We start from the raw sequence: 25,618 nt of genomic DNA on the forward strand, positions 1-25,618 counted from the left end.
ATGTGTTAGTTCATATTTTACGAATTTTTAGTCCATATGTATGTAGCTACATACAAAGCCACTTGTTAGTACATATTAATCCTAGTCCTGGTATAATGCATGACGTTTAAAACTCAACGTTAGATAGACCTGAATTCTCTAATTTCCTTGTTGTACGTAACAGCTGTGCATCGGCGCACTGCAGCGATTTTTCTATCTGCTCCATTAGCAACACTGCTTCTTTAGTTCTGTCGCGCATCGCACGGCAGAAATATCTGTTCTGGACTCTACTTTCTGTACGATTGGTTGATTTGGTGTATTTTACTTCGCTTTTTTCTGCAACTTTTGTCTAATCGTGAAGATGAGGAGAGCGATGATATGAAGAAATTGATGAAGAGACACTCACAAAAACAACCATGCTACAGGCTGGGAACCGAACAGTTGATCCTGGCGTCGTAGCGGTGCTACCACTCCGTCACGGAGATCGGCTAGTTTCTGAACGAGACTTGTAGATGGGTCAGTATTAGGATCATAGGCATCGCCAGAAATTTTGTAGGGCAGACAGTTGATACAAAATTAAATAAATGAAATAATAATAATAATAAAGTCCTCTTGCACTTTGCACCATGTCATAAGGCATAGGAGGATGTGGGGAGTAGGGCCCCACACACTCTATCGATCTAGGTCATGGTGGAGGTGATGTGATCAGCACCACGCTCCGGCCGCCTTTTCCCTCAAGGTTGCCTCCAGGTACCCATTTAAGTAAAAATAATGTTAATAAGTAATAATAATCCAACAAACAATTATTTCGATTGTCAACTTATTATTAAATTGTGCAAAAAAAAAACCAAGGTTGTTTTGTGACATGTAAACATGAGGAGTGGTTGGAATCTCTTTTTAATTACAAACTCTGTAATTTAAGGAGTAAAGAAATAAGTGTATTTGTACAGAAAATACTCTCATCGAGGGCTGCTTGATAGTGACTATTTCTTTGAAAGCTATTGCTTATAAGTTTCTTAATATTAGTACTGCATAAAAATCTCTTATCTCAGTAAACAATAACATGCCGATTGACTGGTACGAGTAAAAGCTAGAATAAATAATTTAAATGATGTGTTGTGAGCTCATTGCAGAAATAGTTTTGGCCATGTATTTGGTCATTGTTGTGGTCAGCACTAAGGATCCAAAACTATTAATACTATTATTATTATAGTAGGGAGACCAGCCCCAGCGTTGAATAAATAGGCCCCTGGGAGACTGGCAGGCAACCTGAAATAAAAGCGACAAACGGCCGGTTATTATGATCGTATAAAGCCCTACCTTCACATACTCCCATTCCAGGGGCTCCCATTCCCCCAAGACCGTGCACGCATCCCCCTCCCCCAAAGTCCCAAAAAGGAATTCTTCATCATAACCCCCGCTACACACACACACACGCAAATATAGTTAGGATAATCACGCAGTAATATTGATTTTTGTTTCAATGTCGATAATTTGACTTCATTTTCTAAAAAAAAATACATTTTCGAAATACTTAAGCTTTAGACAATGAAAATTGACAGTATTTTAGAATTATTCAGTCAGTCTTAGCACAGGAACACATACAAACGAAACAAATCGCGCCTGAAATAATCTAACACGGAAGTTACGAGCAGACTCGGAATTACCACAAATAGACAACCAGACATTGCTTACCACTGGCCGAGATGCCAACAATCGAAAGGCGCATGAATGACATTCGAAACCCTTCGTTGCAGCAGGGACGGCGCTACAGGGGGGCTGGGGGTGGCTGAAGCCCACGCAAAGCTTGAGAGAACAACATGTGATTGTCGGTAATCAATTAAGGAACAAACAAACAGATAAAAAAACATAATGCTTTAGATTTTGAACGCGTCTTACTCATACAAATTAATTTGTCACACCTGTTTAACCTATTCCGAAGTATAGTGATAAGATTTATCGAGGTTAATAATAGTACACATTTAGCTGTAATGCCAACAATCAAAGAACAATCTCACAGTCACTGAATGCGTTCAGCTACCAGACTGGAAGCAGATTTTGTAGAGAGATAGATGAGTTATGCTGGTCAATTACTTAGTATCAAATTTTCAGTGACCACTGTTATCCAGCTGCTCCCTCTCCTCTTCATTTTAGAACACATCGTAATAAAATTGCTTTGCGATCTAACTGAACTAGGAAATGCAGTTGATCATTATACTTGCCTCAATGGAAGTTTTAGACTCAACCCACCAGAAAGCGTCGCCGCAGTGATAGCGTCGCCGCTTGTAATCAAGGGGTCCCGGGTTCGATACCCGTTGGAGGCTGGTTGGGATCCCACTTTAAACTGTAGGTCCAGTCCCGTTTAGCCTTACTGTGCATAAAGTGGACTTACAACACCACCTCAATCAATCAATCAATCGACCCACCAGAGGACAGAATATCCGTACGACTGACTTTATTTTCTTCGTCGTTAATATAGTGAAATTCATAAACATTCTATTTTGGTGTTAACTTTTGCACGTCTTGTTCAAAGAAAAATGCTAATATGACAGGGGAAAGTTTTAGTTATGAAATTAGTCACGTCCTCACATAAAAATCAGATTTGTGGAATTTTGAATACTAATGAATGAAATCATTTCTTCTTTTAAGTGGTATGTATATGAAAACCTGAAGTTCTGCATTTATTACTATTTTTATCATTTAGTTATTCTGCTGGAAGACTAATTGATTGAACTTTTTTGTTAGCGGATATCATTTTTTTTCTGTAATTTGAAATGAATGATGATAATTTCTACAGGAGCGATTGCTCACCTTTCCTTCAGGCTTTACTGAGACAAATTTACCCTAACGTTCAATGAATACTTACTTAGTGCGCACGGGTCATCTTAATACTCATTTGCTAAAGATCTTCCATTTTCTCCCAGTGGCAATACCTTTTCACTTTGTCCCAGAATCGTGCAATGAAGAAGATCCATAGGTTCGTTTAAGTTTCCAAAGGAACCAATCAAACATTGGCGCGCCAAGAACAGGGATACTGGAGGCCATAAACCTCGTTTTGGGCCAGGTTTTGAAGAAAAATTCCAAAGGGAGACGAAGCGACAGGCGACGCTTGAAGATTTTACTAACAGAACACAGGCTTGAGCAGCCTTTCATGGCGCTACGTTGCTGTTGATTGGCTCGTTCGCAAGCGATGTGTGTCGCGTGTCGCTTCGGTCTGAAATCACCATGAGCCGGGAAATATTGCAAAATATAGACTGCTCAAACAAGAGGTACATAAGCCCTTCATTGAGGTCATATCCCCCTCTCCCTTGAATAGCCACGTCACTGTTTTGTTTAACATGATTGCTAGCGTGCGGATTTACAAGAAATAAACCTTGTCAAATAGACAGACAAATAGGCAATTAAAGGCATTATGAGGCAAAAAAGAGGCATTGAACACTAACTTATTAATTTCTTATTCTGTTACACATTTATTGATTTGCACTTTGTGTATTCTGTTGTATTTTTCTTATATCTGCGTCGCTTTTCTGTTACGTGTTGCTAATCGCGACGATGATAATGAATGATAAAATTGATGAAGTGACACACAGAAAAAGTGATTTTCTTCTGACAGTATTCTTGAGAGAGGTACTATCAAAAGAAAGCGGGAATAATAATTAAAAAGGTACATAAAACTACATTTTGTACGATTAAGCAAAATGGGCAATAAAACTAAACATTTATAGGCATTCGAACAACATGATACAAATTCAAAACATCAAAGCCTATATTTCAATAGAAAAGTATGAGAGTAGCAAATATATATATATAAAGACATTTCCCTAATTCTTTTCTGCAAGAAAGCTCGTGTCCGTTAGAACATATTACTAGACTAGACGACGGAATAAGATTACTGAGCTCTAAAATCTCTGGTTGGATCTCTGTTTAAAATTTATAAGTACAACTGATTGTGCAGTCTGGTACGTTGTGGGCCTGTGAGAAAATGAACAGTCCCTTTCCATCCGTCCGGCAACGAGGAACATGACTTTACATAGGATATGCCTGGTTGAGTTGTGAGAAAACCGCAGTATGTAACTGTGTAGTGTGTCTCTTGGGTGTAATTTGCAGACATAAAGTAAAAAAAAAAAATCTGTTGAACGGCGGGTTGCACGATAGAGTACCAGTGTGTGCCATCATCTCCAATAGTCCCAGGATCCTTTAATGATTTCTATCTCCAAGGATATAGTAGGGTTCCAGACGAGCACAATTCGGACGATAGGATGGGGTAAAAAAGATTTACCAGGATTTCGAACAGCCCCATAATATTTGTTTTTGTGCTTGTATTTCAATGGTTAGCGTTTATTTTCTAAATATAGCTTATTCATTTTTAAAATACTGGGCAGTATATAAAAGAATTTAAGGTTATTGTATTAATTGATCCTTTCCCTCCTTGATACTAACAAGGCTCTGGTGACTGGGCCTTCTCTTCACCCTTGAACTTTGATATGTTTCCATAAGTGGTAGCAGGGGAGACGTGATAGCAAATCCTTTGTTTTATTGTTTGTTTCGTTTAATATATTAAATGTGACTGCCTTCCCAGAAATAATTTTCCTCTTTGCTTGCCCACTTATTTTCTTATTAAATATTATTATTTTTTGGCACAGTCACCATTTTCGAAGCCCACCTCTTTCCTACTTCTATTATATATTAATGTTACATTTTTTCGAATTTACGAATGCATCTCTTGTATAATGACCATAAAGATTTGTTGTCTTGCGGCAAACAAAAAAGGAAAGAAAAAGGGAGAAGAGTGTTTCGGATCCCACTTTAAACTGTAGATGCAGTCTCGATTAGCCTATCTGTGCATAAAGTGGACTTAGAACTCAAAACATTTTACAGTACTATTCCAATGCAAGCAAAATGCTTTTTTATTTACAAGCATCTGACCACTAACACCAGAAAGTTTGTTTTGAAGATATAAAATGACAAGGCTTTTGTAGAAATATTTGTCACTGAATGGTTGAAAATATTTTGACATTATTTGTGTAAGTTCTCACCTTGCTTTGAATTGCTGACAACATAATGGATTAAAACATTACAAGATTAATTAGTCATCTATTATCTCTTCTGCTTTCAGTTTAAGATGTCCGCCAACAGGATGAGACCCGGTAGAGGCCTTCTTAGGCAGCGCTCCTTGGATACCCCAAATCCCCCAGCGAAGAGAGCTCCCCTGAAGAAGCAGCTGTCGGAAGACCATACCCGATTGAACCGCACTAAAATGACGCAGAATCACAGGATGAAGGAAGAGGATGAAGCAGACGGAGTACTGTGGTGCGGGGACAGGCACAATGTGGGTCAAAACACAGACACTACCTTCCGCGTGGTCACCTGTTACTCCTCTCACTTCCCGCAGGACAAAGAGGTGTCCACAAGAGTCCTAACCACGACACGTCCCCGTCCCGTGAAAGTGGCGTGGGTTGAACGCGCGGGGTCTGCAGTCCGGCAGCCCCATTTGCAAGACGAGATTCCGAACCCAGTGGAACCGAAGGATGGTAACGTAGAGCTGGTGGCTCGTCGTTTGGAGATACCTCGTCCGAGACCTCAAACCAGGCTGCACAACCTTCCGGCCATTGGTGAGAAAGAGGCCATTCTATACTCTCGACAGCAGTTGGCTGAGAAACTACGGAAAGCTTGGAGAGAACGTGAAAAGAGTCGCACAAATATAGACATTTTCCTCCATCAGAGTATAGACATTGCGAGTGAAGATGAACCGTCTTATATGAGTGGACTGGAGTCACTATCATGCACAGCTCGATCAAACATAACTAATAACAATCATAATGCAGAAATTGAGTCAAACACAACTGCAAATCCTGTACCCAAGAATGAGTCAATTCCTAGTGCCAAAATACCCACAGTTTCCACCGGCAGATATTTTTCTCTTAATAAAATTGATAGAGTCACATCCACGGAAATGCTTAGTTCAATTTCGAGCAGGTTAAAGGAAGACTCAAGTGTCGCGTGCAAAAAGTCTAACAGCAATGATACCACGCTGACTAACATCAAGAAGAAAGAATCTTGGACTCAAAACAGCTCGAGTGGAATTTCAGGTCAGCCAGAAAACAAAGAAACGACGAAGACTGCGCCGGACACAGAAACAGTGAACACGACGATGACGAACGTGAAAATTCCTGAACATATTATGTCAGAAATTTCTCCTGAGCCGACGTCTTCCTTGAATGTGACAGTTCCAGGAGCTTCAAGAATATCAGTGGTACAAACTGGCAGTATTTCAACAGAAGATGTAGCAGCAGAGTCACCTTCAATAGCTGAGAGGTCCGTGAAGAAAGTTACACGTGAGGACAATAACACCAAGTATGATTCACAAGATGACAACCCACGGAAACAACAAAATGTAGATGTAACTGTTGCTGTTTCTAAGTTGTCTGAACTTCAAGAGAATGAATCTTTAAATTTTAACTGTGCAGTGAAAAGTGTAAATGAGAATCGAAAGGAACCTTCTCAAGTTGATGATGTTCCGAAAGTGTCAAAAGGTGCTCCTATCATTACCACAAATACTGAGGTAACTACAAAGGCAGACACTACTAACTCAAATAACGCACAAAGTGTTAAATCGCACAGTAACAGTGCCCACGAAAGAAGAGTTCTTTTCAAAAACAGCGTGAATAACAGCATATCCACGATACCCAAACCACCAGACTATAAAACCCGAGCCAAAAGCGCGTTCGTTACCAATAGATCCATCTCACTACCTCATACGGACAGTAATTACAAAAATCTTCTCTCCTCGGTCAACAAGAAGACTGCAGCTCTGCTTGCGGGATACCCTAAGAAAAACAGCAATGGCACGATAGACCAAAAGTCAACAGAACAGAGCGGTAAAAATGCGGACTTACCAAACAGACCATTGAAAATCACACAGGGCCGGGAGAGAACCTTAAAGTCAGCACCCATCAGGCTTCGTCGACCGAAGACGGCTCGAAGGAAGTCAGAGGATCTGGGCGATTCTTCCGATGGCGAGGAAAACCGCGGGAAGAAACCCAGCAAAAGTTCACGTGGTCGGCGGGGTTTGAGATCCGGGGCTGAGATTGTGACCATGGTGTCCCTCATAAGCCCCGCTGTGAGCGACACCGAAAACGAGGTGATGCCCTTCGACATCGAGAAGAGCCTTGAGTGGGAGCAGAAGAAGACGGTCGAAACGAAAAAAGAAGAGGAAGAAGAGAAGGACATGAAGCCAGAATGGTATCCGACACGAATATTCATCAAGAAGCCGAAAGCAGGTAAGTTATCCAATTAGCTAGTTCTAGGGACCTTGATTTTTCGCAAATTGCGATAAGAGCAAAAATTGTTAATTGTTGCAAAAAACGGACGGGCGGGAGATACTAAAGCAGACATTCGTAATTTAAAACAAACGTGCAGTTGGTGGAGATGTAACGAACGCTACATAGTGCATATTTCCTTGTAAACGACAAATAAAATTGGCCACAAACATGCTGTGCGCATCCTGACTTCAGATGAAACCCACCTGTAGCTTGTAACAATAGGATACTAATGAATGACTTTATTCCAATTAAAAGACAATTGGTTATTTAGTCCATGTATTAACTATCCTAGTGGTGATATCAGCCTACACGAGACTTGGCATAGTATGAACTCAAATGTCTCGTTTTCTTTTACCCTTGGAGAATCTTGTCAACCTAGTTATGGGGAGATGATAAAATGAGGGCTGACAATTCACCCTTGTTGCCAGTAATACTTGGGTCTAGTGGGAGGGTCCCTGGCTTCCTCCGTTAGTTCACACCCTGCCTCATATTGTTTGAGGTGATCTCATGGAGTGAAACTAGAATGATTGGAGTTGCAACGAGAAGAAAACTTAGCGATATCAATATGAGCCCGTTAAATCTTATTGACACAGCACTCTACGTTCAGGGAACTCACGTACCCGGGCGGGGGGAGATGATGGGGTTGCAGCCCTTCCCAAAATTTTTATAAAATAAAAATAATAAAATGAAAGCAGTAAAGAATTCGGGGAGAAAACAAAGTGATAAATGGAGAGATCCCTTAATATGATCTCCGATTATCATTTTTGTTAATGCACAATTTTTAAAAGGAAGGTTACAAATGGTAATTACGGAACATTTTATAATGTATCCCCTCTCCTTAGAATTCACATTTACAATCCCAACCCCTTCCGAAAAAATATCCTGGTATGCTAGTGGCAGAAGGGGATGTAGCGGGGGACGATATCCTCCATCTAGAAAAATTTACACAAAGCATCACATAGCTACCCCTACCTAAGACTTAAGCAAATATCTTCCCACCTAACAATTTCCACTTGAAGAGCTGCAGTCAGCTACAGAGGTCAATATTGGGAATCTAAGGCGCATAACGAAGAAAAAAAATATGTAACGAACATGCATCACGCATGCTTGAAATAGTTTAGGGTCGTTGCAATCTGTGTATTTTATGAGTACAAGCCGTGAATAGAAAAGCACTTTACTGCTCGTAGATTAATTTCGTTCCTATGATGGCTCGTAAGCTGAGCCAAGCTTCAACGACTTCCCGTTTAATTTCGGTGGGAAATTATCAGGAAGCGGGCTCCCCTACTTCACATTTTTATTAAATCCATCTACCAGGTCCCTCCGGATGCCGGGAAAAGCTGCAGTCTGCAGTGGCACATTACGAACACGAGTCAGAGCTGTTTTTATGGAGGTTTCTTCGCATGTCGTGTAGCTCTCTCTTAAAAGTGTGAGCAGCGAGCATTCTGGCGTCGGAACAGCGGAAACAGTTCATCTCTGTGCGAGGGAAAGGTTCTCTTCAGGGTAGAAATTCCCCAACAACCACTGCTACTACTGCTACTAGGGGTCTCACTCATCACACACAACTTGGAGTCCACTCGTGTTGTGACGTCATTGCTGTATGCCTTCATTGTTAGGTTTAATTTTCTTAGCAAAAACACAATGCAATATTTCGGTGATTGGCCAAAAGTATTTTTGCTAAGGAAACTAAACCTAACAAGACTAACATAACAACGAAGGCATACCGCAATGACGTCACAACACGAGTGGACTTCAAGTTGTGTGCGATTAGTTAGACCCCTGTTACTAGGGGGCAGAGCTGTAGCTAATGGTGCCTTCCTTAGAGTATAGAAGGGAACAGAGAGAGGGCAAGCTTGTTTTCTGGGCAAGGAGAATGAAGCCGTGAGGGGAAAGGGGTGAGGTAAAAACACCATCTTGGGATGTGCCACAGTTACAGCTGATACAGTGGTGGAAGTAGGGATTTGAGCGTGGAATGTTCGTTTATAGTACATACTATCTGTACATTTCAGTGACACTGCGAGTAGATAATAAATAAGAAGATATGCCTCTGTGCGCAGCTTTCGGATGCAACAATAAAAGTGGCAAGAAATGTTTTAAAAAAAGAACGAATTGGGAGGTCCCGAAATAAGCATACTTACAACATATTTACGTTTATTATACACGCATTTCTGTTGTGTTTTTATTAGTGGTATTATTATTAACGGTATGTATAAAATTTTAAATTGTGACGTATCGGATTAGCGAAAATCGTTAGCACGTTTCATAAAGGTAACTATTGCAAATGTTTATCCGTGTTGAGAACTTTGTGGAATGTAAATTCATTGAACGAACCAAGAGAGACTTCAGACACGGAAAAAGATAGATGTAACTAACTAACTAACTAACTCTCTAGCCTTCTTAAACCCGAAGGTTCATGGCTGCAGCAACACAGGCCTTCCATGTTTCCCTATCTTGAGCAAGATCTATATAATCTTTTCCATCCCTACCGATTTCCTTTAGGTCCATCTCAACGTTGTCCCTCCATCTTCGTCTTGGCCTTCCTACAGGTCTCTTACCATCTGGTTTCCCAACAAGAATCCTGTGAACTCTTCTTTCCTCTCCCATTCGTGCCACATGGCCTGCCCACCTAAGTCTTCTTGATTTAATTATTCTAATAATATCTGGACATGAATACAAATTATGTAGTTCTAAATTATGTAACCTTCTCCACTCACCTGTCTCCTCATCCCTTTTAGGTCCAAAGATTTTCCTAAGGATCTTATTTTCAAATACTCTCAATTTATGTTATTCTTTCAATGTAAGGGACCAAGTTTCACACCCATATAATACTACAGGCAAAATTACTGTTTTGTATATTTTAACTTTTAGTTTCTTAGATATTAAACGAGAAGACAAAAGTTTATGAAGAGAGAAGTAACATGCATTTCCTGAATTAAGCCTACTTTTTATTTCCTCTTTAATATAATTTTCATTTGTTAATATTACTCCTAAATATTTGAATTTGGAAACTGGTTCAAACGAGTTGTTATCAATAATTAGATTTTGATTATTACCTAACACTTGGTTTCGGCCTGTAAGCATATATTTAGTTTTCTCTTTGTTAACTTCCAAACCTATCTCTTTAGCAGTTTTGAAAAATATTTTAGCATTATTCTTAATTGTATTCACATCATCCCCCAGTAAGTCTACATCATCTGCATATGCTAACAACTGAGTCTCACCATTTAATTTTAGTCCTTCTTTAGTTTCTTTTACCTTCCAAACAGCATATTCTAAGGCAAAATTAAAGAGCAATGGAGATAATGCATCTCCTTGTTTTAACCCATCATGAATTGTAAATTTGTCAGACATATTAATACCCACACGAATTTTACTTTCTGTTTCACTGGTGCATACTTTTATCATACTAACAAGCTTCTTAGGTATTCCAAACTCTACTAATATATTATATAATTTATCTCTTTTGACCGAATCATATGCTTTTTTGAAATCAATGAATAGCTGATGGACATTTTGATTATATTCCCACTTTTTTTCAAGTGTCTGTCTGATGTGAAAAATTTGATCTGTAGTTGACCTGTTACGTTTAAATCCACATTGATAATCACCTATAATTTCATTAGCATATGGGGTTAGTCTTGTTAAAAGAATGTTAGACAATATTTTGTATGTTGTTGAGAGTAGAGAAATTCCACGGTAATTACTGCAGTTCATTTTATCACCTTTTTTAAACACAGGAACAATTATGGATTCTTTCCACTGTTGAGGGATTTCTTCTTTATTCCATATTAAACAAATTAATTTATGAATTTGACATATTAATGAATTTCCACCATATTTAATTAACTCAGCTGGTATTAAATCAATGCCAGGTGCTTTGTTATTCTTGAGCCTCTTAATAGCATCTTTAACTTCCGTCAAGTTAGGTTCTGGAACTAAAGGTTCTGCTGTGTGGACTTCATTTACTTCTGATTTATCTCCTACATGGACATTTAAAAGGTCATTAAAGTAGTTCTTCCATCTATTTAGAATATCGCTTGGGTCAGCTAGAAAATCACCGTCTTTATCTTTTATCAAGTTTACTTTAGGTTGCCTCCCCTTTCTAAACTCATTTACACCTTTATATAAATCTCTGATATTTTTATTTTTGCTGTTTGTTTCAATTTCGTTAATTTTGCTTTTCAAGTAATCTCTTTTTTTACTTCTAAACGTGCGGTTAACTTCTCGCTTTATTCTATTATAATTGCTTAGATTTGTATCATCCGAGTTATTTAACCACCTAAGTCTAGCCTGATTTCTTATTTCTATTAGATTATGACATTCATTATGAAACCATGGCTTACTTTTTCTTGGTTTATGGTATTCTATACTTTCTTTAGCTGCTGATTCTATTGCATTACGTATGTGCTCCCAATTCTTATTTACGTCTGTTTCATTTATATTTTCATCATCATTTAAATCCTGCAAAACATCAAATCTATTTGACAGTTTAATTTGGTAATCTTTCTTAATTTTTTCATCAACAAACTTTCCTGTATCAAATTTTATAACTTTTAGATTTTGTTGCTTACGATTTATCACTGAGAGTCTTTCTCTTAATTTAGCAATTACTAAATAATGGTCACTGGCACAGTCAGCACCTCTATGTGTACGAACGTCAATTATACTAGTATGCCTTCTCTTATCAATGAGAATATGATCTATCTGATTATGAGTTTTACCATCTGGAGAAGACCAGGTATATTTATGGATATCTTTATGTTTAAAAGTGGTACTTTTCACAATTAAATTCTTTGAGGTTGCAAAAGTAATCAATCTTATACCATTATCATTACTTAATTCATGAAGACTTTCTTTACCAATCGTGGGTTTAAAAAAGATAGACGTGTCGCTTGGAAACCAACCATCAGAAATAAATGAGACCTTCCGAACCGAAGCGACACGCCAAGCTACACGTGTCGCTCGGACTGGGTCGTTTTCTTAAGAGGCCATATCATGGGCAGCGGAAAAACAGATCTTCATTCAGTACTCTTTTACTCGAAAACTATTTGAGACATTTGAATGAGCTTTGTGGTGAATTGATTAGAAAGGATGAATCTTAACAGTGAACATTGAAATATTTTTATCACTTCCATATTTTAAAAGATATTAGCTGTCAAATATCTCAGTTTTTGAATCGGCATATAGAGCCCGATTCTAAGTTAATGTAAAAATTTAACCTTTCAAGGCTTTCTTGCATCCTTCCTGAGTAAACTGATTTTTGTTTTTTTTCAAATTGAGAGGCCCATTGTGACAATACGCCATTGCACACATTGATATGCATTTTCAAACATATTTGAGAATGGCTTTATTCGAGTCATAGCGGGGTCTGGCGGGGTTATGTTCAAGTCCTACAAGTTCAGTCGTCTGCCGATAGATGACTCTGACCAGGTTTTACTACAGTAAGCGTTGCCTGGCTTTCTTCTTCTTCTACCCTTGGCATTGTCTTTTCCCTTGGGGGCGGCTTTTGTTATTGTTTTTTGCTTCAGACTGAAGGAGCCCGTGTCGCTTGTAGCCTCAAATAATGGAGCGTTCATATCTAATGTACACGCGACTCATGTCGCGTCGGAACTTCCCAGCCAACGTTTACACCTGCCTTAGCGGCAAGACAGGACGCACAAGGGTGCATTCGTTAAATCCTCAAAGCGGCACGTATCGCTTGTTGTTTCGGTATGAAATCTCTATTCAGACCGAAGTGACAAGCAACACGTGTCGCTTGGAAGCGAACCCTTAGAAATCAATGCAACTTTTCGAAACGATGCGACACGGCAAGGTGCATGTGTCACCCAGACTGGTTTGTTTTCCCAATAGCGTTTATCGTGTCGCCTTGGTCTCTTTATAGCGCATGCGCGGTGAATGCTTGCTTTTAGGGAGATTACATCGAAATGTGACACGCGGCATGTGTAGCTTAAGGATTTCACCAATCGAAGGCAGGCTAGTGTGACCTGTCACGCCTCTATGGTGTGAAACGTTGCTGTTGATAGGCTCGTCTCCAAGCGGCATGTGTCGCGGGAGCACCTGAGAATTCACACCGGAGTGGCAAGTGACACGACATGTCGCTTGAGGATTTCACCAATGCAGCCTTGTGCGGTCTGTCCTGCCGCTAAGACAGGTGTAAACGTTGGCTTGCTCGTTCCAACGCGACGCGAGTCGCGTGTACATTAGATCTGAAAACTCCATTATTTGAGGCTACAAGCGACACGAGCCCCTTCAGTCTGATGCAAGAAATAACTGTGCATGCGCCAACAAACCGAGGCGACACGATGAACTGTATTAAGACAACGGCCCAGTCCGAGCGACACATGCAGCTTGGCGCGTCGCTTCGGTTCGGAAGGGCTCATTTATTTCTGATGGTGTAGCTTGTCATGTCGCTACGGTGTGAAACGTTTGCTGTTTATTGGCTCGTTCCCAAGCGACACACGTCGCCTGTCGCGTTGGTGTGAATTCTCACCAAAGCAAAATATTCACCTCAGATGCGCAACACATCGAAGCGACACTATTTATGTATGGTATTGGGAAAATGACCCAGTCCGAGCGACACGTGCAATTGTCGTGTCGCTTCGGTTTTAAAAAAATGCATTCATTTATGAGTGCCAAGAGACACTTATCGCTTGTCGCCTGTCGCTTCGGTCTGAATGCTTCCATTGAATGAACGGGCTCCTGTCTTTTGTCGCCTATCGAGTGTCGCGTATCGCCTGATGTTTCGGTCCGAAATCTACCTATAATCTCGACTTAGGCTTACTAATTGAGGTGGCGTAAATTGTGTTATTTCGTGTTAAACCTTTGTACATAGCTCATATTTTTATATAATAATGTTTTGCGATGCATTTACGAGTGTAGGAGTTAAAATGCAATTCCTATTTTGATTCTATTGTTATTTCATTATAAACTCTTTCTGGTATAATACTAACGTAGCATTACATATGGTAAATGAACATGTCCCAGTACATAAAAAGGTCTAGATATCTTAGTAACTCCTAGTTTTGACGAAGAAACAAAGAGCTTCGTGTTATTTTTCTGACGATTTAAACATAAAGAAACATAACAAGCAGCCTTACTTTTCCCGACAAAATTCCCTCTCCGTGAATGTTAACAAATAGACGCAACAGCCGTGTGGAACATCCCAACATGGCGGCCGCCGCAAGCTATTTTGGCTTCAGCTGACGTCACACACGCTCTGTCTATACCTTCTATACTCTAAGGGGCCTTCTCATACGCCGAACGAGCTAAAAGATAAAAATGTAAACATCGTGGGGCGCCTCGTGACAGCATTGGCGCCCTATTAAATTAATGCAGGGCGTATGATTCCTCGCGCAACTGCGAGCCCACAGCTCCGGAAAAAGCTCGGCAAGGTCAACCCCGGAAGCCCAGCAAAGAAATCGCGGCGGTTGCGCGGGGAACCATCCTCCATTTATTCTTGTCGGTTTGCAAAAAAACTGTATGCAATGCTAATTAGACAATATTCATTGTCTAGTGCTTTAACACGACAGCTGGGAACGACCCAAATGACACCAAGTGCTCTTTGTGTGTAAACGAACGGGTCATTCCACATAAAATCAACGCAAAAAACAAAGATTTTGTCACCCACAATCTCAGATTTCAATGAAACTTGGTGTACACCTTTTACTTATGGTTGATTGATTGATTTGGTGTTTTAAGCCCACTTTATGCATAGTAAGGCTAATCGGGACTTGAGCTACAGTTTAAAGTGGAGTCCGAACCACTATGAGCCTCCACCGGGTATCGAACCCGAACCTCCTGAAATATTTTCACTGTATCCCAAACGGTTTTAATTTTACAGCTCTCCAAAATTTCATTAAATTTGTGTGGTCTGTCGGTCTTGAGACCCTCGGCACAAGATACCCTTGCTTACATTTTATTATTAAATTAGGCTACAAGTATATTATTAATCTTTTTGACGCTTTCATAAAATATTTTGAGTGGTAATGTATTATTTCTGAAATCTCATTATTTCATTGAGCTTTCCGTAAAATTTGAAAGAGATCTGATCATTGGTTAAGGAGGGGAAAAAAATAAAATGTAAGCAAGGGTATCTTGTGCCGAGGGTCTCAAGAGTGACAGACAACATAGATTTAATGAAATTTCGAAGTACTGTAAAACGAAAACCGTTTGAGATACAGTGGAAAAGTTTCAGAAGGTTTCTTTCAACCATAAGGGAAGGATGTACACCAAATTTCATCAACATCAGAGACTTAGGGTGACATGCCTCTTTGAAATTACGCGGAATGACACACATTTTTATTATAAATGTAGACGAGAAACTCTCGATTTCTGTGAAAATAATGTTTGAAATGCATCAGCGATGTAGTCCTGGGTAAACGGAGGTATACGTCGGATACAACACCTTGTAATCAAGGGGTCCCGGGTTCGATACCCGGTTGGGACACATAGTGGTTCTGGTCCCACTTTAAACTGTAGATCCAGTCCCGATTAGCCTTACTGTGCATAAAAAGGACTTAAAACCAAATCAACCAATCAATCATATGGCAAATCTGATTGATTGCTATAATGGTTTGAAAAATGTAATTTTCTTCAATGTTCAAGAAAATAGATCAGTGGACTGGTTGTTTCACGAACAGAAAATGAGCACGATTTTTCAAGGTCGAAGGCGAAATGAGGTTTCCAGGTAAGCTTCGACCAGAAAGCATGGGGATTCGGACATGCAAGTATAAGTCACAAGTTCTCCGTAACTGCAGAGCCGTGACAGTCCCCTCGCGGAAAAGTTTAGGAATCTCGCTCAAATAATTAAGACCCAGAGACAAATTGAAATTAGTGGCATGATTCTGGAACACGCGAAACTCGCTTGGTGTGAATGTTTCCTTCGTGCACTTGGGAGATGCAGAGGACGCCGATGTCGTGCACCTCAGCGCTCCTGGCGGCCGTGACAGACAACTCACGCCACCACCTAACTTCTTGACATCTGAACTCGCGCCTTAATTTCTACGGCTTCCAAAAACCTGACACCATCATTCCCGCCTGAAATTAAAACGGACCATCATTTTTATTTGCGGGCGTAAAAAAAACTTCTCAAGTTTTTGATTGTTCGTGGCTGTAAAAGGGAAGTGGCCTTTTGCTGTGAGTGACGTAAGCCGAGTTCGAACACGCAATGACCGTTTTCCTCAGTTGAGGGTCTCCAACCAGTGGCGGATTGAAAACTACTATTTTCTGTAGAAGTGAGCCCAGGTTGTCTTTAATGACTCTTCAAGACCATTACATGCAGATCCGTACCTAAGGGAGTGAAAGGGGGACAACAGGGGTACTTGCCCAAGGCGATGGGTTTCAAAAACACCCGGAACCAGCCGGGTAGAATAATCTATGGACAAAATAAAGAAAATTTGTACAGTGCAATTAACACTTTTGAATCGGAAAATAAGTTATGTGAAAATGTAAAGAGACGAATTATTTTTGACAATCTGAAATATAGATTACTTAAATCATGCTCTAAGCTAGCAAAGTACTGCATTAACCAGTTTCTTAACGTTTCGATATCATTCAGAAATAGTTCATACACACAAATCCTTTACCCCTCTCTTTCTCGTAAATTTATCAAAAATTTCTTGGAAGTGTCAGTTTTAGAGGTAATGAGCCTTAGAGAATAGAGTTTCTACAATTGGATATTCACCTAAGCTTCCTTTCGATTTTCTGCGACCCCAAGGGTCCCGGGTTCGAATCCCGGTCGGGCTTGGTTGTTTGTGAATGTCCATTCATCAATTTCATCATTTCATCACTCATCCCCATCTTCGCAAATTAGCCAAGAGGCACAAAACGCGAAGTAAAATAAACTAAATCAATCAATCAATCAATCAATTCCTTTTGATTTTATCAGAGTCAAAGTTCAAATTCACTTTTTGCTCAGATAGACTCATCCGGATTGATCCTGCAGTTAAATGGGATCCACTTCACTGTGCAATGTGCCTTCAATGAGAATCGAACCCGTGACTTCTTGATTTCAAGACAACATCATTACCACTATGCCATCAGGGAAGTCCATACGTACACATGGAAGAATAGTTAAATTACTATTGTTTCTAAAAACTGAGGGATAAATGCAGCGGCGGCGCCAGGAATAATCGTCTAGGAGTGCTGCGGAATGAAATTTAGGGGATGCTATGTTGAAAATATAGAAAACGTCAAAAGTAGGATTTTTATAGGAAGGGGGTGGGAGCAGAGTAAGTTTTCCTATCTTTCCAGAAACTTACATTTTACCTTTATTATTGCTTCTGTTGTTATGCAAATCATAAAATTTAAATTGACTTGAAAATACTTTGGCGTTGGTGCAAAGTTCAGGCACGAGTCCACTATTTAAATAGAAACTGGATTCACCTTAAATCCTTTCTATGAACATCAGACATTTTGTTGATAAACAGTTTTGTCTTCTTGTTGTTTTTCACGATGCATAGATATCGGAGAATGTTCAGTTTGTGTGCGTTGGGTAAAGGAAAATCGCTATGTAACCTGAAGTTCTACAATTTGCAAATATAATAAGACGTACATTTTCATGTAATTATCAGATTGCTTCCCTTACATTGAAGTGTACCTTAACAACGAAAAAGAACACCAGGGTCGATACAATTCCCGTTAAATAATTTCTGGGACACACAACCCGATGTTCTACTGAAAGCAACTAAAATTTTTGTTGCTGCAGTGCGATTTTGAGAGTAGAGGAAGGGAAGAACAAGTAGGTGGAAAATAAAACAGTCTTTTATCAAGATTGCTAAAAAAAATTAAAACATGAAACAACTCACACTGAGCTGTAGGCAATTATCGAAAATGCCACCGAGATAAACACAAGTACAAACAATTCTTAAAAACTGTTGGATAAAATAATAGCGGTATCACTTCAATACCTAACATTCGACGCTCAAAGTTACGACATTGTTTTAATAGCATAACGTAATACAGGGTTGCCCAAAAAAAGGTAACCGAACACATAAGGCAACGTTCTACATTTCGGTTACCTTTTTTGGGCCACCCTGTATAACATTTCATAAGGTTGAAAATATGTTTACAAAAGGGGGTGCGGAAGAAAATTAAGGGGTGCGCAAGCTACCCTTCGCGCGCCCCTGGATAAATGCCACTCCTCTAGCGTTGCCACGGCCAGTCATGTAAACCTTGCCATGACCCCGAGGGTCATTTACCTGGGAGAAGCACACAAAATGTCATAGCACTTAGCCAGAATTGATGTGGAGCTGGTCCCCGCCCCCACTACCGGAAGGAAGGTAATTTTTCCAGCGTTCGCAGTGTCACACAACCGCAGGAGTTGCAAACATTGCGTGACTTTGACCAGGGGATAATATTGACTCAGTGTAAGTTTCCTCGTGGAGAAACGGTGTGCAGAATTGCCTTCATATCTAAAATATCAGTATTCCCTATAAGCTACTAGATAAAACTATTTTCTAATCAGAAAATGTACCTTGGCTCGATTCCAGCGGGGACGAACATGGACGCAAAGATGAAGATATTTTACCATAGTTGAAAGTGGTGCTGTCAGCACCAGGCTCCGACTTTTCCTACTTTCAGACATTATGTGAATTAAATTTTTTGCTTTGGAAGGATGCAGGAAATCTGTTTTCTTTTTTGGTCAGACAAATGCACCACATCCAGCTACACTCCTGCCTAGCCCAATGGCCAAGAGTTCGAAAACACCATCACATAGAAGATATGTGGAATATACACAAAGATTACATATACAGGGTATAAAAAACACGTTAATATACACGTCACCAAAACAACAAAATACACGAACCTAAAACCGACCGGTGTAATCAAACTAATAAATAACCAGATATAATTAATAAACATAAAGATCAAGTAATGAACTTATTATTACAACCTACAGTTTGAAGTGGATTCCGAACTGCTATGTCTCCACCTGGGATCGAACCCGGGACCCCTTGATCACAAAGTGACAGCGTTATCGGGCAGGCCTGTACTTTGCTCAAAAGTTATCTCGTGAGATAACTTATACTACGAGTAGTTTTTTTTTTATTTCGCGGTAATCGATTTAGTTCTATATTGTTGCGTGTTGGGACTGAGGGGTAAACATCAATATTACAACGTAAACAAAGTACCTCACAGCATCGGTCGGTGTCTTTATTATAATTTCTCCGCTTCATCTTTCTCCACCTTAAGAATAATTTCTGCGATTTCGGCGAAAAATTGCCGAGGAATTCAAAGATCAACAGCGAAAGAAAATTGTGCGCTCTCGTGCAACGCAGATAAAGGAAAAGTTGATAAATGATGTTGACCTCCATTGTTATTCGTGATTGCGTGAACACTAGCTGTCGGATGACGCTTATATCATGGAAAATAGATAGTAGGGGGAGGGGTCATTTCATGCGAATATATTATTAATGCTCTGTGTACAGAGCGGAGACTCTTACAGCAAGAACAATGGTAAAACATCTATCTGGGTTAAAGAATTTAGATCAGGTTCTATACAAGCAGTGTTTCGTCCATGTTCATGTTGCATGTAGTTTTTCTTGTGTATGCTTGTATTCATCTTAAAATGTTTACGGACTAAAGATTGGAAAGTAGGTACAGTCAACGGCAATAAAAATGCGACACTTAGATCTTGAAATACTCGTTTCCCTGCATTGCGTTATGTGTTTTACCTAATCCTACGGTGGTGACCGAATTTCAATAGCAAATTCTGACGTCATTGACTTAGGCAACACACGTCATGCAGGAAAGCGAGTATTTAAAGATCTAAGTGTCGTATTTTTATAGCCGGAGCTAGAGGTGTCTGGAAGGGGAGCAAGAGGCGACACGGACCCCTGGAAAATTAATGTCAACTTAAAATTATATGCAGTAAAACCTCGTTAATCCGGACTAATTGGGGATAAGTTAACGGAAGTCCGGATTAACTGAAATAACCTAAAAGAACAGTAGAAAGTGCATTAAAACTCCGTTTATTGCAACAAAACAGGTTTATTATAGTGTATTTAAAGGGTATAGGCCTAAATATATTATATAGTACAGTAAAATGTAACAGCAATATGACGAATGCGATTGTTAACTTCTAGCTACATTTAAAACCTTGCATTCTGCTTTTTTTTCCTTCTTTTTTTTTGTCTTTTGCCTGTCCGGATTAAGCGAAGTCCGGCTTATCGGGGTCCGGATTAACGAGATTTTACTGTATTTCAGTAGTTTATGTTCAGTTATTGTTAGGGCGTTGCAGGAATATGTTACCTTCAATCTGAAGGAGTATTTTGGTAGGTCTTCACCTTCAAGTGACAAAGACCATCGACTATTAAAATTCCTTATTATTTTGAAAATAGCAAAATAAAACATGTCAAATCCTTTTGCTGCTTGTTTCATGAAAGAAGGTGCAAGGAAGGAGCTTCTAGCTTTTAAATAACGTCATACATCATAACCCTATTTTCAGTACTTGAGTGCAATATAATAATAATGTCGGCAGGTCCCAAACCAAAGGATAGCCTAGCTCAAATTTTATAAATCTCTTTTTGGTGAGAGCTTCTTCGATGGCGCAGTGGTAGCGTCCTCGCCTTGTAATCAAGGGGTCACGGGTTCGATACCTGGTGGAGGCACATAGTGGTTCGGATACTACTTTAAGCTGTATGTCCAGTCCCGATTAGCCTTGCTGTGCATAAAATGGACTTAAAACACCAACTCAATCTTTCTGGCGAGGACTGTAGATGATCCATGGCTGTTTGAAAAATAGGTAATCCGTAGTCCTTAGATTATTTTGAACGAATTCTTAATAATATTTTCTTTTATTATTTTTTTACATATACTTTTAATCTTTTTCACCAAATTTAAAGTTAAGCCTTCAGTTTCATCCGATTATGTTCTCTGAATATGTCGTAATTCTTTGCCTGTTAGTAACCTTATGAGCGGTGAATACGAAATCGAATATTAACACCACTACCACTATGTAGAATAACATATGAAAAGGGTGGAGAAAAGCTATCTTGCGTGCAGGGAATGTTGACGGAGAAGTACGTATATACATTCCGGATAAAGAATATGTTCATATTGAGCGTATTTTCTCTAACCTAGTAATTTTCTTGGACATTCGGAAAGCAACCGCCTATCTCATGATCTCGATTTGGTGCTTTGTATTCTTGGAAGTTTCAAAATATTGTTGTGTTGACAATTTCTAGGAAAAGATTATCCAATAATATTGTATGTATGTCATTTCCTGTTTTCACATAAGCCGTGGTGAGTGCAAAATTTGAAACATTGTTTAGTTTTTAAAGTAGTATCGATAGTAAGACACGATTTATACATATGGAGGCCCGGCTCAGGGTTAAGAAACATTTCGCAGCCCTCTACTGACAACTACAGTACTATATACGAGGGCTGATTGAAAAGTAATTCAACGGGAGGTAGGAGTTACAATACCGCGCCGATGTTTGTTAAAGTCATACATTTAAGTGTCTGAACCTGCAGTTGGACTGTCGTAGTAACAGCGAAAGGAAGCACCTCGTACGTGTCGTCATGGAGATGCGTAAGACAAAACGGCCTGCTACGTGTCTCAAAATCGATTTTGAAAGTTAAGTAATGCATTGAATGTGAAGGATGCTACTTCGAAAGAGCACAAATGTTTAGAGCCTTTGGAATCTTTCAGTTCTGATTTTAAAAATCAGTCTAATTACTTTTCAATCAGTCCTCGTATATAGTTATAACTGTTGGGCCAAGTTATGTCAGTTATTTCAGATATTTCATAGCTGCTACTTCTCAAACTTTAGTTGTTTTCTTTTAAAAATTATGTCTCTTTTAAAATAATCCTTTTCTTTTCAGTGGCGTTCCCTTCGCAGATGAAGGGCCGGGGTTGTAACCCTCCATAAATCCGGACCTTGAAGAATTAGCTGCTATATTTGTCAATTGTTTCGATTATCTAGAATGTCCGTATTAACGGGAAATAGGTAATTCAGTATAAGGAGAGCAAACAATAGTCACCTTCGTGGATTTTAATAACAATTTCACACTTGAAAAATCAATCTGAATTGAAATACCCTCCGCCACTGATCAAATTAGTAATATAGTTTTTTTTCTAAATTGTTTTTTCAAAAAATCTTTCACAGTTCTTCTTTCATTCAATGTAACATTTGCTATAATACCCCGTCGCTTCGAGAAATAAAAAATGTTGAAATTATTATTTTATGCACACTCTGCACTAGAAAGATTCATAGGGTACCAAGAACAACATGGAAATATATATTATTTTCAAAGCGGCTCTGACTCCAGCTTCTACTGGAATTTGAGGATTGTACATTTAATTGTGACCCCTTCAGTGTCCTTTCAGGCAGATCGTCCTCGAACCACCGCAATCGCCCCAAGACCGAAGGAGGAGCCTCGACGAAGAGCACCTCCCCCTGTCCCGACGCCGGCGTCTGTAGAGAGGAGGACCTCCACCTACGATCCAAGGGTGAGAAAGAGGCTGATCAGGGCAAGAACGGCGCCGCAGCACGAAAGGTGAGTGACGAAATTAAATAGTGCATAACTAATCAATGCCTCTTCTGATATCGCCCTTTAGCCTTGTTTGATGCATAACCATTTACAGAGCATCCCGGTCGGGCTTGGTTGTTTGTGAATGTCCATTCATCAATTTCATCCTTTCATCACTCATCCTCATCTTCGCAAATTAGCCAAGAGGCACAAAACGCGAAGTAAAATAAACTAAATCAATCAATCAAAAACCATTTACAGAGCGACCACAAGGAAAAGAACATTCGGTCAAAATTCTTCGCGCATCTTCCCCTCCATCGATTCAACGCCAGCCATAAGGAAGCCTGCCTGCTCCGTTGTGCCCCTCCCCTCTTCGCGGGAGTACGATGCACAGGTGTCGCGGGTCTGCGCAGGTTCTTTTGCCTGTAGTTCCACTATAGTAAGGGAATTCTATGACTATGTGATTCTAAACCTGGTTTAAAGGTCCTGCAATTTAACGTAATGAGTTCCCCATGTGGAAGCAGTATGTGTTTCCCTCATTCAAAATAACTTAAGACCTTCAGAGGGAAACCTTGATTTTTCGCAAACGCGACAACACCGAAAAATATCAATTACTGCAAATAAAAGTGTCTATGTATGTGCAGTAATATGTTTCGAACATTTGTCATCCATTTGAAATCGCGAATTAACGTAAATTTGCCACAAAATGCGAATTGAGGCTTTTTTCGCGAATTTCAACACATTCTGTGCTTGTGCTCCCCTCACGTCATGAAGGTGTAAGGGGGGGTGTGGAGTTAGGGCCACGGCCGAAGGTGTGGGTGATGTGATCAGCTCCACGCCCCTTACCCCTATTTTTACGACGCTGAGTGGGCTCCGGAGCCACTTGAACAGGTGAAAAAAATCACGGTTCTCTACCGCCGGGGATCGAACCCAGGACTCTCGCATGGAAGTCAGGCGCCATAACGAAAAATACCACGAAAATCCGCCATTTTGTGTTTTAGGCTTAAAAAATAAAATGTACCATATTTACGCATGAAAAACATGCATGTTTTCCAAAATTGTATCCAAAATACAGACGGGAATCTGATGAAATATCGAGTGAGCACGTACAGTCACAAGCGATATGTAACATCAGTAGTTACCGTGAGAGATACATTTCACCGAGCAAAGTGGAGAGGTGTGTGTGTGTGTGTGTGTGTGTGTGCAATGAACACTTATGAGTTCGTAAAATTTTCTTTTTCCATTACCGAATGAGGTGATAACGGATAATAGACAAATACATTTCTAACTTTTGACTGATAGATTGCATTGTAGGATTTACATTGATTCCCAAGTAGCCAATTTACATTAGGTCCATTGTTGGAAACTCGTTACTTTCGTGACTGAGTTATTGACTTTGTGGGAATCGATTGTGCATTGTCCACAGTGACGTTCAAATGCGGGTACCTTTCTTCATGTTTGTCGTATTGGAAATGAAAGCCACTGGCTAGCCGTGCTATTCATTTTGTACAAAAGAGATGGAACAGGGAGTGGAGTGGTTAGTGGTGGAAAATTTTCCAGGAGGGGAACTCATGGTTGAGTTCTCAAGTATATTGTAATCCACGCTTTTCTGCCACTTTTGGCTAATAGTGAAGATGAGGATGAATAGTGATAAGATGTAAAGGATGAAGGGACAAAGTCAAAGTTGGCTTTTAAGTCCGCTTTTATGATCAGATAAGCTAATCGGGATTGGGCCTATGGACCACTGTGCTCTTTTCCTCAACCGGGGATCAAACCCGGGACCCCTTGGCATTTCTAAAGAAAGATGACTGTAAACGAACATACAATTCACATGCCATGTACTGATAAAATTAGCTATTTTCCCCGTCTTCCAGGACATAGGCGTAACTTGGCTGGGACAAGGGAGCGCTTGCCCCCCCCCCAATTTTCTGGTTTATTAACATTTACAAGTTAGGGGACATGAGGAGCAAAGTAATAAAGAGTAATATTTGTGATTTCACAAACGTCACAGTTATTTAGAAAATAATCCTGGACGGTGTTTTTATGGGGGATGGAAAACTTTTCGAGTCTCTTCCCCCAAAGTTAAGACCCAGTTTTTACTTTACCCTCTCAAAATTAGGCTTGAGTTGGTGTTTTAAGTCCATTTTATGCACAGTAAGGCTAATCGGGACTGGGCCTACGGTTTAAAGTGGGATCCGAACCACTGTGCCATGTGCCTCCACGGTGTTTCGAACCCGGGATCCCTTGATTACAAGGCAACGACGCTACCACTGCCCCAACGGGGAGGCCCTCAAAATTAGGCTCCAAGTCTGATTCTGCCCCCTCAAAATTAGGCCCAGTTTGATTATGCCCCCTCAAAATTAGGCCCAGTTTGATTCTGCACCCTCAAATTTAGGCCCAGTTTGATTCTGCTCATCAAAATTAGACCCAGTTTGATTCTGCCCTCTCAAAATTAGGCCCAGTTTGATTCCGCTCCTCAAAATTAGGTCCAGTTTGATTCTGCCCCTCAAAATTAGGCCCAGTTTGATTCTGCCCCCTCAAAATTAGGCCCAGTTTGATTATGCCACCTCAAAATTAGGCCCAGTTTGATTCCGCCCCCTCAAAATTAGGCCCAGTTTGATTCTGCCCTCTCAAAATTAGGCCCAGTTTGATTCTGCCCCCTCAAAATTAGACCCAGTTTGATTCTGCCCTCTCAAAATTAGGCCCAGTTTGATTCTGCCCCCTCAAAATTAGGCCCAGTTTGGTTCTGCCCTCTCAAAATTAGACCCAGTTTGATTCTGCCCCTCAAAATTAGGCCCAGTTTAATTCTGCACCCTCAAAATTAGGCCCAGTTTGTTTCTGCCCCT

At 40.0% G+C, this 25,618-nt stretch overlaps 1 protein-coding gene across 1 annotated transcript in view; it reads left to right on the forward strand.

Moving 5' to 3' along the window:
• The window catches only part of LOC146005229 (uncharacterized), a 54,213-nt gene that overhangs the window by 7,265 nt on the left and 21,330 nt on the right, over nt 1–25,618 (forward strand). The window contains exons 2-3 of the mRNA XM_083144310.1: nt 5,096–7,259; nt 22,619–22,799. Coding sequence (XP_083000436.1) covers nt 5,102–7,259; nt 22,619–22,799 — 2,339 coding nt within the window. The 5' untranslated portion in view covers nt 5,096–5,101. The remainder of the gene's footprint in view (nt 1–5,095; nt 7,260–22,618; nt 22,800–25,618) is intronic.

The sequence above is a fragment of the Lepisma saccharinum genome, chromosome 23, assembly GCF_977018435.1.
Source record: "Lepisma saccharinum chromosome 23, izLepSacc3.1, whole genome shotgun sequence".
Lineage (NCBI taxonomy): Eukaryota > Metazoa > Arthropoda > Insecta > Zygentoma > Lepismatidae > Lepisma > Lepisma saccharinum.